This window comes from Carassius carassius, chromosome 4 (assembly GCF_963082965.1).
Source record: "Carassius carassius chromosome 4, fCarCar2.1, whole genome shotgun sequence".
Lineage (NCBI taxonomy): Eukaryota > Metazoa > Chordata > Actinopteri > Cypriniformes > Cyprinidae > Carassius > Carassius carassius.
The window spans coordinates 31,530,757-31,547,573 of NC_081758.1; the positions used below are offsets into that span (position 1 = coordinate 31,530,757).

The 16,817-nt window shown below is 35.4% G+C and overlaps 1 protein-coding gene across 1 annotated transcript; it reads left to right on the plus strand.

Moving 5' to 3' along the window:
- Positions 1–9,683: 9,683 nt before the first annotated feature.
- LOC132131040 (guanine deaminase-like) lies at positions 9,684–15,433 on the plus strand. The gene is made up of 14 exons (XM_059542973.1): positions 9,684–9,884; positions 10,991–11,079; positions 11,375–11,546; positions 11,686–11,773; positions 12,123–12,228; positions 12,373–12,400; positions 12,551–12,658; positions 13,329–13,436; positions 14,160–14,257; positions 14,349–14,416; positions 14,643–14,789; positions 14,883–15,001; positions 15,148–15,175; positions 15,286–15,433. The coding sequence occupies exons 1-14, from the start codon at positions 9,750–9,752 to the stop codon at positions 15,327–15,329; spliced, it is 1,338 nt and encodes a 445-aa protein (XP_059398956.1). The 5' UTR covers positions 9,684–9,749; the 3' UTR covers positions 15,330–15,433.
- The last annotated feature ends 1,384 nt before the right edge of the window (positions 15,434–16,817 follow it).

Sequence of the window (16,817 nt, forward strand, 5' to 3'; positions counted from 1 at the left end):
TAGAAAATACTCAATTACATTCAATGTTAATTCTACACCTTCATTGTCCAATTTTCTGTCTTGCTGTCTGTGATTTTTATTTAATTTTTAACAGGTTTTGTTAGAAATATCCTCTTGCACAGCATTATGTACCGATACATGTAATTACGGTGTACTTAAATTCTTTTTTTTTTATACATGTGATTACTGATGTAATTCCTGTAAATAGTGCTATAATTACACCTTTTAACCCACCCTTAAACCTACACATACCCCTAAACTTATCCCATACCTTAACCATATCCCACCTCAGCAGCAGCAAGTGTTTTACAAAAAGTAAACTGTACGTAAATATACTGCAAATATATTTTACAATACAAAAATAAGCACATTTGCATCTAACAAGTAATCTTCTCTAATGTAAGTACAACTAATATAAAGTGGAAGCAACATAGCTTTGCAGAATATATTTTCTGAAACAAAAGTTATAGTAACACGTTAAATCACCATTTGATCGCAGAAGTAATGCTATGAGGTCATAGCCAATCTATTTTTTTAGGGAGATCTCTTGTGATGATTAAGGAAATTAAAAAATAGTCTGTTTCACCCTTTGTGCAACATCTGAACCACCTGTGATGCAAAGTCCTGGAGAAGTTTATTACATGAATGCTAACACAAAAACCAAACACAAACTGTTCTGTGTAAGATTTGAGGAACTGTAACCTTTAATCCTGGATTTTTGTCATGCAGCTAATTATGAATCAACCATCTCTACCACAGACATCAAAATTATTCTATCCACAGATTTACATATTTATTTTTATAATGTAAGTAAATACAAGCCAAAACTGAAAATGTGTTTAATGGCTGTACTCTTTAAAATGAATAAATGTAAAAAAAAATCATGATTTTAACAGTAAAGGTCTGTAAAAATGCTACAGTGAAAACCTATTAATTTGATGACAGGAAAAACTACTGGACATTATATGTAATTTTACAGTAAAATACAATTTTTGGAATAGGGTAAAAAACAATTTACAGTATATTAGTATTTTCATTTTCAGCCTATGGAAAATCTGCTTGTGAGCTGTGGTTAACATGTCTTTCGAATCGCCAAATGTTTTTGATGGTTATAAGTGTAAAAAAAGTAAAACCTAAAATATTGCTACATTTTTTTCAGCGTGTCGACTAGATGTCACTGAAGTGCCAGGAAGGAGCTAGTGTCTAATCGGTCTAATCCCAAAGTTAGAAAGTACCACACACACACACAAAAGTGCAAAACCTACACTCAAGCCACTTTTAGGGGCACATGTTTTTATCTAAAAATCATCTCATTTCAGACATGCATCTCAGCGAGATATTATGATATGAATATATATTTTATTTTTCTGACGGAAAATATATTAATATTATTATTTTATTTTTTTTATCTTTTATAGAAGGTAACATTGGGTATCCTACAAACGTGTAAAACCATCAATATACAATCAAACATTTATACAGACATACCATACCAGAGACAAAAAACAAAAGAAGAACAAAAAAAAAAACACACATACTAAACAGAGGTGGAAAAATAAGAATATTGAGAGGATTTGGGAAATAGGTCATAATATTTATACAAATGTTTTCCATTCTTCTTGTTCTTTACAAGCTTGTGTGATTTAAGAAGCATATTAAGTTCCAAAATATAATGTTTAAAACATAAGGAAGACTTATTAAATTTCTGCTTGTGTATAAAGAACTTAGCGAATAAGATTATAAAATTTAATACAAACTCCAGGGTGCCATCTTGTGGGAAACAAAAGTAACAGATAATATCTTTCAGTGTGAATGAGTGAGTTATATTTTGAGGTTGGAGAAAGTGAGTACCCAAATCTTCCCAAAACCTTTTGGTAACTGGACAATTACAAAATAAAAGGAATGGTTTCAGTGTCCTGTTTACAAAAGCTGCAGCATGTGTCAATGTCTAGAAACTTCGCAACAAAACAATTTGTAGGGTAAATGTTATGTAAAAGTTTAAAGTGGACCTCTTTACCTTTATTAGAGATACAGTATTTGTGAGGAATCAACCATGTTTTTTTTTTTCAAATTTATTTCACTTATTAAGGAATTCCAATAGAACATCCCCCTTGATGCAATGGAGTTACTCTTTTGCAAATGTCGGCGAATATGCTTATTGTTACATTTTTTTATCAGACAGTTCTACACCATCCAACATAAGTGAAAGCTGTCTGATATCTTTGTTTCCATAGCTCAGATGATTTTTAATTAATTGTCTGATTCCGATAGGGATCAGTGATAGATTTAAAATCTTTAAAAGGTATTGGGAAATCATGAGCTTCCATAAACTGTTCATAAGAGAGCATGGTGCCAGAATCATCAAATAAGCAGAGTAAATGGTTAATTCCTCTATCGAACCACTTAGGGAAGAAAACTGATTTATTCCTAATAAGACTGCTATTCCCACTGTTGCTCCAAAGGAGAGATTTGTGTGGTGAGAAGTTGTGATTGAAGGATAATTTCCAGGCCAAGAGGGACTGTTGATGGAAGTTGGACAGTTTGATAGGTAGTTTATTTGGTAGAAAATTAAACTTTAGAAGAAACGAGAGCCCACCCAGCTTATTAAAAATAAAAATTGGAATAAAGAAAAAAATAGAATCAGGATTTCAAATGCACCTTTTTAACCAATTAATTTTGAATGTGTTGACCACATCTACAGTATAAAATCCAAAATCTCTAGACCTCCCTTTTCTTTAGGGTTAGAGAGAACATTCTTTTTAAGCCTATGAGACTTGTTCTTCCAAATGAGATCTAAAAAAGTCTTGTTGACTTGATTAGCAGTTGAGTCCTTTACAAATAGAGACAAAGAAGGGTAAACAAAGCGAGAAAGGCCTTCTGCCTTGGAGAGTAATACTCTACCTAAGATGGACAAGTCTCTTTGTAGCCAGCAGTTGAATATTAATTTGGTTTTCTGTATCCTATTTTTTTTTATTATTTAAGTTCTTTCTAACTATAATATTTTTACATACATGTATACCTAAATATTTTACATTCTGTTTAACTGGAATGTTATCAATAGCAGAGTCACTACAACAATGAAGTGGCAACAGCTCACACTTGGATCGATTAAGCCTTAAACCAGACGCATAAGAAAATTTCTCCACCAGTTCAAAGACAATGCTCAACTGGTCCTTGTTGTTCAAAAAAATGGTGATGTCGTCCGCCAGCTGTGAGATCTTTATTTCTTTTCCAAAAATCTTTATTCCTTCAAAATGTACTTCCTTTACTAAGTGTAGGCTATAGCTAGTACAGGTTACTTCGGTTACTAAGATAAATAAAAAGGGAGAAATGTTGCACCCCTGCCTGACCCCCCTATTAATCTGAAATCGTGGAGAAGTATTTTGATTAATTATAACAGAACTATTTATATCTTTGTAGAACATGCTGACAATGTCGATGAAAGGGCTTCCAAAACCAAATGCCTTGATCGCTTATATTAAAAACGTGTGTTCGATTGTGTCGAACGCTTTGTAAAAATCAAGAAACAAAACAAAGGCGTCAGAATCAACATTGTCAGCATAGTCAAGCAAGTCTAAATCGAGCCTTATGTTATTGCTAATGTGGCGGTTTTTAATGAAACCCGTTTGAGTTTCTGCAATTATTGAATTTAAATCAGATTTTAATCTATTTGCATATACAGAGGCCAAAATTTTATAATCTATAGTTAATAATGTGATTGGATGCCAATTATCAATTAAGTGAGGGTCGAAAATATATGAATATTATATTAAGATGGCGCTCTAGTGATGACGTCATCATACCGATCGTCATCACACAGTGAATAATGTAGCTTATTTGTAAAGGAATACAGCTGTTGAATTAACTTTATTTTCCTTTAATAACATCAAATGCAGAGTTCACTGAATTAGTTCAACTATATGCAATATGTACATTAATTTCGGTGAATCTTATAGTTTGTTCAATTCATTTGTTGTAAATGCAAATACAAAATAGAACCAAAACTATAACTTAGAACCTAATGAATTTTAGAATGTCATCTAATACCAATTCTTAACCTGTTAACTGTGACTCACATTTTTGAACATAGACATGAAAGTGCATGATCCAAACCTAAATTTTTATAATTCATGACTGCAAACATTTTGTAACATGACTTTGATGTACTATTTTCAGGGTAATACAATGTTTGATTTTAAAATGGGTTTTAAAGGATGAATTTTGAGATTTTAAGTTTTCAAGTGATATCATTTCTGATGATTTCTAAAGTGTGATAGAGGAAGAGGCAACAAAGAAGACTTTTTTTAACAAAGGTCAGAACTCCTGTTATGATGTAGGTTTTTGAGGTGCACTCTTGCCATAAATGAATCTATAACTTTTCCTACATGAGTTTTAACATAAAAGATTGGTAAAATATCTATTTAAGAGTCTTAGACATTTCCAACGATATATAGTTTGTCATGATTAGATTAGGATTTATTTGTAATATAGTGAAGTAAATGTAGGCATCCTGTATACGGGACAGGGTGACAGTTAACAGGTTAATAAGTATAGCACAAAATGATTAACTGCTGGATATGTTCTATGTATACTGTAAGTTGTTATTGCTTGTACTGTATATGTTTATCCTCAAACAATTCTAAAGTTGTACTGTGGAGAACATACTGACTGGTTGCATCACTGCCTGTACGGGAACTGCTCCACTCTCAACCAGAAAGATCTATAGAGAGTTGTTGAGCTTTCCTCCCTCCAGAGCATCTACACCCAGCTGGGACCATCTACACTCCATGTGTGAGGAAAGCACGGAGGATCACCAGAGACTCCTGTCACCTGAGCCATTAACTGTGTTCAGTGTTACCAACAGGCTGATTGTACCGCAGTATCAGGACCCGTACCAGCAGAATATGAGACAGCTTCTTATCACAGGCCATCAGACTGCTGAACTCCGGACAATAAAAACAACACTACAAACCCACCCTTTATGGAAGTAAAATAATGACTTATGTCTTTGAAACAAAAAAGCATGCTGAATAGCACTAACTGAAAAATAATGCATTGCATTAACAGTACTTGCATTTTAATGCCTTGAATTTCCAGGGTTGGCATCTTTAGGTCCTGAAATTTTATATAGTTGTTCATTTAAGCTGTGAATATTTCAACTGAAAATATTTCACACACCTTTTAATAATTAAAAAATCAATAATTCATATTCACGTTCCAGAATTCACTTCCAAAATATTAAATCGGTTAAAAAATACGATGTATAATATTCGACAGGCAAATTTCGGTCCATTTTATTTCACTTTCCAAATTCGCTTCCACAAATTCAGTGGTTAAAATTCGGCAGATAATTCGCCCTTTCACATCCGGGAGCTGCAGGAATAGCAGTAGAGCACAGAGGCATAATCTCCAACTGCTGTCAGTCGCTCACCAGCAGGTGGTGCAAGCAGCTGTTAAATAAGGCCAAAGCAACAGGTGGATTAAGTAATACAGTTACAAAAACTGATCTGCAGAAATTAAGCAAGCCTAGGTAGAAGTTTTGATCATCGGGGCATGTGGAAAAGCTGATTCTGCGTATGTTTATTTCAACCTCTTTGCTGTTACCAAGTAATCAGAATTCAAAGGAGATTATAATGGTGTTTTACCCAACGCTGAATTACAGAACTAACATTACATCTAAGGAAGACACATATTGCTTTCGGTTGTTTAGTTTCCGTAACGTTGTGTCATGGCTTTTGCGTGCTGAGCTGTAATACTGGGGATCCCCTCACGTCACACTCCAGGATTCCCCAATGACGAGTAATGCTTCTCAGTCAAATAATACTGTGATATAAGACCTCAGATCTCAGAATAGATGTTATTGATGATTATGCAAACTATATACAGGCAAGCAAATGAGGTCAAAAAGAATCCAATGCCTGAATTTTCTTTTTAATTGATTTCCATTACCGCTGATCTATAAAGTCGACAGTCACACAAAGATATCAATACCATGATTAGTTTTAACAATATGCAACCAATTTATATTAACATAAAAAAATGATTTAAAAACAATCTAGGTATATTCTGAAAATTTAAACTGAAGAAATTATTGACGGTCCCGCACCCAAGGGACCGTCTGACAATTCCACTGACTGGGTTAAAAGGTCCAATGTGTTTTAATTAAAATTTTAAACAACACAGTCAAATTCTTAATCTTGTATTTCTCATAGTGATTTTCTACAGGTGAGATTTTGCCAATACCTCCCTTCATATATTTACAGTATACAATTATTTACATATTAAAGATCCCTGGAAAGGGGTTTCATGTTCCAACAGTTGTAGTACATTGCTAGATACAAGACTGACTTACTAGGGATGGGCGTTTTCCACAAATATCACATTCGAATATTTGAGCTCACAAAAAAAGAATATTCGAATATTCGTTTATTTAAATTAAGTTTAATGAGTCAGACGTTATTTTTCAGCAACATTTGTTTTTTGTAGTTTTGTGTTTTGTAGCTGAAAACCTTTAACAATGCCTGCAAACAAATAAAAGTACAGGGTAAAGCAGCCTGCAGCAATTATATTGTACACTTAACTTTTAAACTGTCAGCAAATCTTTTTTGCTTTTTTCTATTGTTTTACATGTTCTTGTTAAGAAATACGGGCATGTAAACATGATTGGGGGAAAGTCGGCTCCTTAGTCTGTTAACAATAAGGCCAGCCGCGGAGAAAACGCGCTCTGACGGCACAGACGTTGTCGGGACTCACAATAACAGTGTGCTAAGCGAATATGTTTTGTGAAGCGCTTCGTGTTTTCGTTTCACCACTGAATGGGATCCTCATCTGGTGGAATACATGGAATACATGGCTCCAGCAAGAACTGTTCCCACTCGTCTCGGCTGGACTCTCTGTAATCATCGCTGAAGAACTGGCTCAGCCTTTTCCAACGAGTGGGCATTGCATCTTCTTCATCGTGGCGGCTGCATCCGCACCACTCGCACAAGGAAAATGTTCTGATAATGTTCAAAAAAAGTGTTTTTTTCTTACTTCTCTCATGTTTTCATCGAGAAACCTGAGATGTTTGTGCCGAGGGTCTAGGGCAGACGCGAGAAGAGGAGTTTTCACTGCATTCTCCAAGTTAGCGGTGTTTATTCGTTGCTTGAGAGATGCCGCAACAATGTTCTTGAATTCGGTCACGTTCTGTGATTCTCCACGGCATATCTGAAGTACTGTAGAAGACCGCAGTTCTTAGGGGGCGTTCACATATCGCGTCTTTTGCATGCTCAATTTCGTTATTTCCAATGTAGGCACGCGGTATGCGCGCTCATAATGGAAGCGACGCGGTCGCGATGCGCACGCGGTGCGACGCGCCCGTTTTTTCCAGGCGCGTCCGCACCGCATCGAGTTAAAAACATCTCAACTTTCAGAATGCCACAAGTGCACCGCAGGTCATGTGACAAGAACTAAACATTCAGCTTCATCCTTTTCCGTAAATTTGAAAGCTCAGCCAAGATGAAGGAACTGCTGATCATAGCTGTATATGGATTGCCATTTTGAAATAAATTTAGTATCAGAGCTACTGAAAACGATTTTTTTTTGTGCTGCAAATCCATTTATCCTTTGCTGAAATTTCCGTGTCTTCATGGAGAGAGCGCGTCATTGTTGCTTAGCCTCAGGAGCGCTTCTGCCCGAGCGCTTTGGAAAAAAGGAGAAAGCGGCGCGTATAGCCTTTTCCACGCGTTATTAGGCGCGATATGTGAATGGCCCCTTATTCATTCATTAATTATTTTTTAAATAAATTAAATAAATTATTTTATATATATAACATGCACTTTTTCTTGTTCCGTAACTTGCGTTCATATCCTCATCTGTCTGTATATAGTTTGCATCATCAGTCGCTAAGATGTGAGTTTTGTCTTTTAATCGCTGTCACTGTTAGTGCGCTGAGCGCCACGTAATGTGTTTTCTTTTCTTTAACAGATTTCTGAGGGAAACCGCGTGAAACCTTGAGCGTTCGTTCATATTTTACATCTGCTTAACTGTCTATATAGTTTGCATAATCATCAATAAAATGTATTCTGAGATCTGAGGTTTATATCACAGTATTAGCCTATTTGACTGAGAAGCATTACTCGTCATTGGGGAATCCTGGAGTGTGACGTGAGGGGATCCCCAGTATTACAGCACAGCGACGCACAAGCCATGACACAAAGTTAGGCAAACTAAACAACCGAAAGCAATATGTGTCTTCCTTAGATGTAATGTTAGTTCTGTAATTCAAGCGTTGGGTAAAACACCATTATAATCTCCTTTGAATGCTGCTTACTTGGTAACAGCAAAGAGGTTGAAATAAACATACGCACAATCAGCTTTTCCACATGCCCCGATAATCAAAACTTCTACCTAGGCTTGCTTAATTTCTGCAGATCAGTTTTTGTAACTGTATTACTTAATCCACCTGTTGCTTTGGCCTTATTTAACAGCTGCTTGCACCACCTGCTGGTGAGCGACTGACAGCAGTTGGAGATTATGCCTCTGTGCTTTTTTTTTAACCGATTTAATATTTTGGAAGTGAATTCTGGAACGTGAATATGAATTATTGATTTTTTAATTATGAAAAAGTGTGTGAAATATTTTTAATTGAAATATTCACAGCTTAAACGAACAACTACATTAAATTTCAGGACCTAAAGATGCAAGCCCTGGAAATACAAGGCATTAAAATGCAAGTACTGTTAATTCAATGCATTATTTTTTCAGATAGTGCTATTCAGCATGCTTTTTTGTTTCAAAGACATAAGTTATTATTTTACTTCCATAACCCTTCCCTTACACTGCACTCTGTCGACACACCTGTTACACTGACTCTGATTGGCAGCACTGCAGCATGTCCTCCACTGTATGTGTGACTACATCTTCTCCTCAGTCTAACAGCACCAACACTTTCATCACTGTAAGTTATATTTAAGTCTATACATTACACATATGCAAGTGTCCTGTGTATACTTTAGATTCCTAGGTATACTGTGTATATTGTTCAAAATGTGTATATTGTGTTAAATGTGTATATTGTTAATATGTGTATATTGTTATTTATACATATACTGTAAATTGTATTTACATCTTGTTGTTTGTACTGCCATGGCACATAGTCTTGCACATACAAATGTTACCACTGATACACTTATGCACACGATGTGTGACAATAAAGAGAGTTTTGATTTTTTTTTTTTTTTTGTATTGCTTTATCCCATTTTCTTCTGATTCTGACAAAAGACTCCCATAGTGTAGGACGTCTGCTACTGCTCATACATCACCAAGACCACGCGCCCCATGACAGCATGTAATAAAATAAATTTTTATTTTTATTTTTCTATGTTAAAATACTTGCAATGTTGGATACTGCACAATATGTCATTTTTAAATGGAGAGGAACGCTCATGTAAACTGTGCAATTGTTGAATAATAAAAAAAAAGCATGTAATAAAATAATAATATACACTTGAAAACGTTTATATTTTATTATTATTGTTGTTTTTGATTTTGTTCTTGTTCATTGCAGCAGCGAGTTATTAAAAAAATCTAAATTAAGAAAATATGTGGTGGTGTGCGATCACCAATTACAAATCGTACGATTGGATGGACGCTATGACGCGCTTAGAGCTGGTGTAAAATTACTGGTTTATGACATTCACTTCACAGGAATTCTGCAATGCCTGATGTCGTATATAAATGTTCAGAGAAGTCACATTTGAAAAAAATCTATGTCGATAATGAATCGGAACGACACGACCGCGCGCATTGCGCACGTCTTCAGGGGAACATTTGTGCACTCCACATCGAGAGCCGCCGTTGAGATGCTGCAGGACTGTGTCTTAGGAGTCGACGATCAGGGCAAGGTGTGTTTAATAGCCTACTCAGTTACAATTTGTGATGCGATCTAGAAAAACCCAACATATGGTGACATTTTGTTCATAGCTTAAACGTAACAACGGTTACGGCTATCTGAAGTTGGCTGATAGCTATGATTTTTTCCGGAATGGAATTTTGAAAAACAAACAAACAAACAAACAAAAAATGGGTTTAAAGTGAGACGGGTTTCACTTTCACTTATAGGCTACTTAACTATCACTGTCTGTCAGGAGCGCGACGGCATCATTACACAAACAGACTAAATTACCCTGAGGACAGTTTTCCTTTGTTTATCATGATGTCTCTGAACATTTGATCACCCCTTGTATGTTTGGATAGCAGGAATACTGTAGGCCTACCTTGTAGTTAGGAAAGCGAGCACAGCGCAACTGTGCATATAAAAGACTGTCATCGGACCCCTTCTCTTTAGTAGCATCATCATCCGATCCTTCATCTCTGGATGTGAATTAGTCCATTATAACATATTTTAGGGCACTGACATCTCCACGATTGAGCAGACTGAGACGAGCAAGATCGTCTAGTGAGCAGCTTCAGACTGCGTTGTTTTCTTGCGCTCCATTATCTCACGATATATTAAAAAAACCTTTGCGTGCAGTAGCTTATACAGGACTGACGGGACATGTGCATTGATACACTTTTATAAGATATGTTACGTGTTTTTTATATATATAGTTTAACTGTTTTTGTGGTGTTAAGAGAAAGCACCTCGCACACTGCTTACAATAAATTGCTATTTTTCTGCACTAAAAAAGTGAATGTTGCCAAGATATTTTCAGAGATGACAGACAAGATGTTATAGAATAATAACTGAACGAACCCCTTTGACAAAAAATTTACATATACGAACTATTTTTAGAATTTACAGAAAACTTCCCTGCATGACACCCGACGGGTTTTCCCAGATAGTTTCACATTTGCATCGCATCTACTTTTGATTTTCTTTCGAAGATAAATGTCCTAACTACATAACGTAGTCTATTATATATAATAAATTCATTTATCAATGATTTTTAATGCACCTCAATTTTCTTTCTTTCTTTTTTTTTTATAATGGTGATTTATTTTTTCTTAGATTGCATTTGTTGAAAAAGATCAAGATGTGGCCAATCTTTCAAAATTGTGGGGGTTTGAAACTTCAGACATAAAACAGCTTGGACAATAGTGAGTATAGTAAATCTATCAATATGAATTGTATACTGTATTTTCTATAGTCTAATATACAAAAGTTTTGCATAAGTCGGTTCAGAGTGCACACAGTAACTTTTGCATTCAGTTCAACCATTCAGCAGGTAACAAAAGAGCAAAAAAACATTTTGTAATCCAGCTTTTTGATGAACATGTCAATATTTGTGAAATAATAAGCATGTACAAGCTTGAAACCTTTTGATATCCATAACACCTTGTTGCAGTGCCATTGCTTAATTTTACTCAGTTAGCATTCAATGTTGCTCTACAGTGAGTTTCTTATGCCTGGAATGGTTGATACACACATCCATGCATCTCAGTATAGCTATACTGGCACAGCATTAGACCTGCCTCTACTGGAGTGGCTCAACACTTACACTTTCCCTGTGGAAGCCAAGTATAACGACTTGGAGTTTGCCAATAATGTCTACACTAAAGTTGTGGTAAGCTTATTTAAATGGACTACATAACATCTAAATAAACTGAATTCTAAGGTAAATCATTGATGGAAATGATATGGATATAGAATGCATGTTGAAAATATATATTTTTTTCCTTTTTGTTGACTGTTTGGCACTGTAGAGAAGAACCTTAAAGAACGGCACCACTACTGCTTGTTATTTTGCCACAATACACACTGATGCCTCTCTTCTGCTTGGAGAGCTGGCAGGTAAAACCCATGCAACCAAGGACACACATACAGTATAATAATTTCCCTTGTGACTGTCTGTGTTGGCTAACACAAGCACACCCTTTCTTTAACCTTTGGAGTTTGTCTTGCTTTGCATTATCTTGTCTTAGCTCTTGTTCTGTCTAAGTATAACTGCATTTATGTTTGCTTTTTTCCATATTATGTGATAAGAGGTGCACTGTGGCCTATCAATCTGTGAACTAAAATTTTAATAACTCTGTGTAAACTTCAATATTATTTTAAAAAACATCTGTATATAATAAGGATAATAAATCAATCCTTGATTTTTAGATGGTGTTATACAGTATTTTTGTCCCTTTTCCACTAGATAAGTTCGGACAAAGAGCTTTAGTGGGTAAAGTTTGCATGGACTGCAATTCTGCAGTTCCACAGTACAAAGAAAGTTCAAGCGAATGTAAAGAGGAGACAGACCGGTGAGTTTAGAAGGACTGTGTGACTGTACTGACACAATAGTGTTAGTAAGCTCATGTACAATGTACAAATGACTTTTTAGATTTTTTGTTATAAACCCAAACCCCAGTCTGATCAAAGAACTCTTGTTTTTTTTTTTTTTGTAGTTTCATCAAAGAGCTTCTCAAAAAGGAGGTAAATAACAGGTTCATTTTTGCTCAGTTAATCTGTCTATTATAAAACTCTAGTTGTTATGCTGATCAGAGTTGGAATTTAGTTGTTGTGCCTAAATTATTTTAAGCTCTCTAAATATGAATATAAAAATATATTATCTGACTGTTTTAGTACCCAAAAGTTAAGCCTGTGGTTACTCCTCGATTCGCTCCTTCCTGTTCCTCCTCACTGCTCAGTGAATTGGGTGAAATTGCCAACAGCAACAAGCTTCGAATTCAGGTTTGTCCTTGGCATTGTTCACATGGTAGAAGTTTAAAAAGGTATATGATGACTTATTAAGCCCCGGTTTTTCAGATTTTTTGCATTGACTGTTTTTAATTTAAAAGAGCAGTCATCTGTGGCTTTTTTCAAATGTTGCTATAGGCAACTATCGAATACACTGTTGTTTCAGTCTTATCAAGGCTTACAGTGCATCCGTCATCACAATGGAAGGCCTGGCTCTCCATTCATTTTTTTTCTCAACTGAAGAAAAAAAAGTGTTTTCCCTCCCCATGTGCATGACCTAGTTTTCCAGTGTGTTTGGTTGTTCATTGCTCCCAGGTTTGTCTTGTCAATTACCCATGCATTTAAGTTCCAGTCTGTGCAATCTGTCTGGTATTGAATGTGTACGTCTTGTGCTACGTGTGTTCCTGTCTGCCCTGTGTACCCCATGTTGGAAGGATTGAAGACTGTTTACTGTGAATTCTCCTGTGTCTCCTCGTTCCCTGTTTCTCACAGTAGCATAGTTGTGACAATTATAAATGAATGCTGTAAATATTATAAACTGATATTCTAAACTCAATTGTTGTGTATAATTAACAGTTAAGCTGCTATAAATCATAAGAAAAACACTAATAGACACTAAGTAAAATGATTATCACATGTTTTTCTGCCATCATTAAATCTGTAGAGTCACATCAGTGAGAACAAAGGGGAAGTGGAGCTTGTGCAAACATTGTTTCCAGGCTGCAAATCCTACACTGATGTTTACCTCAAGCACAAGCTGCTTACGGATAGGGTGAGTGGTATTCAGAGATGGTCATTATACATCAAAGAACTGATGACATATGTTTATATATTTTTTTCTGTCTAATATATTACTTTATATATTCCTGTGGCTCAAGTGGTAGAGCATTGCTTAGCAGTGCAAGGTTGTGAGTTCGATTCCCAGGGAACACATGTTAGGTAAAAAACAAAAATGTTAGCCTGAATGCACTGTAAGTCACTTTAGATAAAGGTTTCTGCTAAATGTATAAACATATATTTTTTTCTACATAGATTGTAGACTTTGTTTCTTATTCATTTTGGAATTTTTTAGATTTTATGTTTACATTTGTGTTGCAACATGAATATATAGCTTTAACACACATATACAGGTGTCCAGGTCTAAAAGTTGGAAGTCATGTGCTTTGTAAAATAAGTTTGTGATCAAGAGTTTAGAACAGTGGAGTGCATTGACATTTGTTTGAGCACACAAATTCCCTGCTCTATTCACATTTGATGATTTTAACTTATTTTAATTTGGATTATTTCGATAAATTTGGTTCATTTCAATGAAGTGGCTCAAAAAATAAATAATTCATTATTATTCTAAATATACTGTACAAGTTAGTTTGAAAAAAAGCCACGTTACATTTATTTCTGTTATGTTGAATCTTTGCAGAATCTTAGTAATATAAAAGGTTAGATTTAAGACTTGAAATTGGTTTGGAATTTAAATGATGTAAACTGACTATTGCAGACTGTAATGGCCCATGGTTGTCACCTAACTGATGAAGAACTGGATATCTTCCGTGAAACAGGATCTGCAATCTCTCACTGTCCAAACAGTAACATTTCGTAAGCACCTTAAGCCTTTTATTTTTTATCTTTTTTTTATCTTTTATTTTTTTTTATTATTATTCATTTATTGTCTCTTTTTCCATCCCAGGATTTGTAGTGGGATGCTAAATGTGCGCAATGTTTTGAACCACAAAGTGAAATTGGGTTTGGGGACAGGTGAACTTTTTTGTGTTTCTATTACTGAATCTCTGATTAATAAATTGTTGCCAATTTGTACAAAGTTTTAAGATAATTGGCTATACATGTAAACTCAAGTCATTTAATGTCCAGGTCTATTTAATTGGTGAGTACCCATGTATTTAGCAGGATATGTACAGTTGCTCATTATCCCTGGAATATTCTGTATTGACTTTGCATTACATTTTGTCTGTGTCTTATGTAGATGTAGCAGGAGGCTACTCCCCATCCATGCTAGATGCTATGCGAAGAACTCTTGATACGTCCAAAGCCCTGACCATCCAGGACCCTCAAATTAGGACTCTGAGCTTTGAGGAGGTTTTCAGATTGGCTACCCTTGGAGGCAGTGAAGGTAAGATTCCAGCTCTCATTGACAAACATGTTATTTAATACTAGCACAGTACACTATATAAATTTGCCTGGTTTTTCTCCCCACACCCTACAGCCCTCTCACTGGATGATCAAATCGGAAACTTTGTGGTAGGAAAGGACTTTGATGCCCTGCGAGTGAATGTTTGTGTTCCTGATGGACCGATCGATTTGTTTCCTGGTGAAGGCCCCAAGGTTCTTTCCCGCCCTCATACTGAGAAAACAATATAATTTGGTTTAATGCTTTTAGTGTGTGATTAACGCAAACACAAAATTACAATGAATATCTTTTGCATACATAAATTATCAAGAATGCCTCATTCGATGCGTTTTTTTAACAGGTCATTTTGGAGAAGTTTTTAAATTTAGGTAAGTTGCTACAGAAACATTTTACATTTTTTATTTTTTTATATACTGTATATTCAATTAATTCAGAGATTCCTGTCTTCTAAGTTCTTACATATATTTGTTTTGAAAAGGTGACGATCGAAATATTACTGAAGTCTACGTGGCTGGAAGGTGAGTGGTTCCATTTACAGATGCATAGTTAATATCTAGTTGTTTTTGTCCAGAAATATAATACACTATATAATCAAACACACAAATATAATGTACTCAGGACAAGCATATATATATATATATATATATATATATATATATATATATATATACATACATAGAACATAGTTTAGATTTTATAAAGGATGCTATAGATTTATACTAATATATATATTATGATATAATATATATTATGTTGTCTTCTTTTTACCAGTTGTGTTGATCATGGAAAAAATGTGATAAACTATTTTATATTAATCAGCAACAAATTGACAATAAAAATGCTTAATGATGTTACTGTCATCCTGATTTTAGTTTGTTTTTTAGGTATATTTATTTATTTTTCATCTTTTTTTCATGATAATACACTGCAGGTATTTGTCTCTCTCTCTCCCTCATGCGAGTTCTCAAGTATGAACACAGCTCTCAGTTACATTTGCTTCATGCCCACTACATACAACAAACAAGAGTTCTAGTTTAGTAGCAGCCAGGCATGTACTGGCCATCGGGACTATCGGGAGATTCCCGGTGGGCCGCGGTCTGGTTGGGCCGGTGCGTTATGTATTTTGTTTTTAAATCATTATTAATCACAAATATATTCGTAAGTATATTGTTGTATAGTCCAATTCCGGCCTTATGTGTCTCTCTCATGAAGCCGCATGATGCTGATGCGAGCTGCGGGACTGACACAAGTAGGGCTCGCTGCAGCCTGCGGTGGACATCCAACCCCGCCCACATCCAAGCGTGACGTCAGATACCCCGCCCACATCCAAAGACGTCACATATCCAACCCTGCCCACCCGGATGTGCCATCATAAACCGCGCCTATATCCGTCTACGTCACGTTCTCATTAAATTTCAAACAGGAAGAAGCGTCGAGAAGACTGAACTGAAGAAGTTTGTGACGTTTTTAATCGGTAAAAGAAGGAAATATTGTTTTGCGATCGCCAGAAAGAAGAAGAAGTTGTTGTTATCTGTATTTGCCAGTTGCCCAGAAGAGGAAGAAGTTATCTGCCATGGCTGTAAGTAATGAAAAATTCGGTTTTTAGCCCAAAAGTGTTTGTCACACTCACTGTATGTCTCTGCTTAACGTTAATAGTTAAAATGGTAAAATGTACACATTAAATTATCAATGAATATTTTGTTAGACATGAAGTGAAACAATAGCACACAGGCACGTTATAAGGCTACCAACACTGCTGTGTTTACTTTCATAATGTCTATAATGCTCCTAACTGTATCCTGATAAAATGTATGTGCATTGATTCATCCTTCATGTTTTTTTTTTTATATCCCTGTCACATAATACTGATCTCTCTCACACACACACACACACTCACACTTCACCTCTCTCACATACATGTACTCCCCTGGCCCCATGCAAAACACATGGAATATATTTAATGATATACACTGACAACTCTTGCACAATAACTTGTTTGAGCAACCACAC

What these genes read in the sequence shown, in the direction of transcription:
- LOC132131040 (XM_059542973.1), top strand. Translation starts at nt 9,750, where the DNA reads ATGTCGATAATGAATCGGAACGACACGACCGCGCGCATTGCGCACGTC. An exon ending in GAGTCGACGATCAGGGCAAG is followed by an intron (nt 9,885 to 10,990) that starts GTGTGTTTAATA and finishes ATTTTTTCTTAG; the next exon opens with ATTGCATTTGTTGAAAAAGA. An exon ending in TACCCTTGGAGGCAGTGAAG is followed by an intron (nt 14,790 to 14,882) that starts GTAAGATTCCAG and finishes CACACCCTACAG; the next exon opens with CCCTCTCACTGGATGATCAA.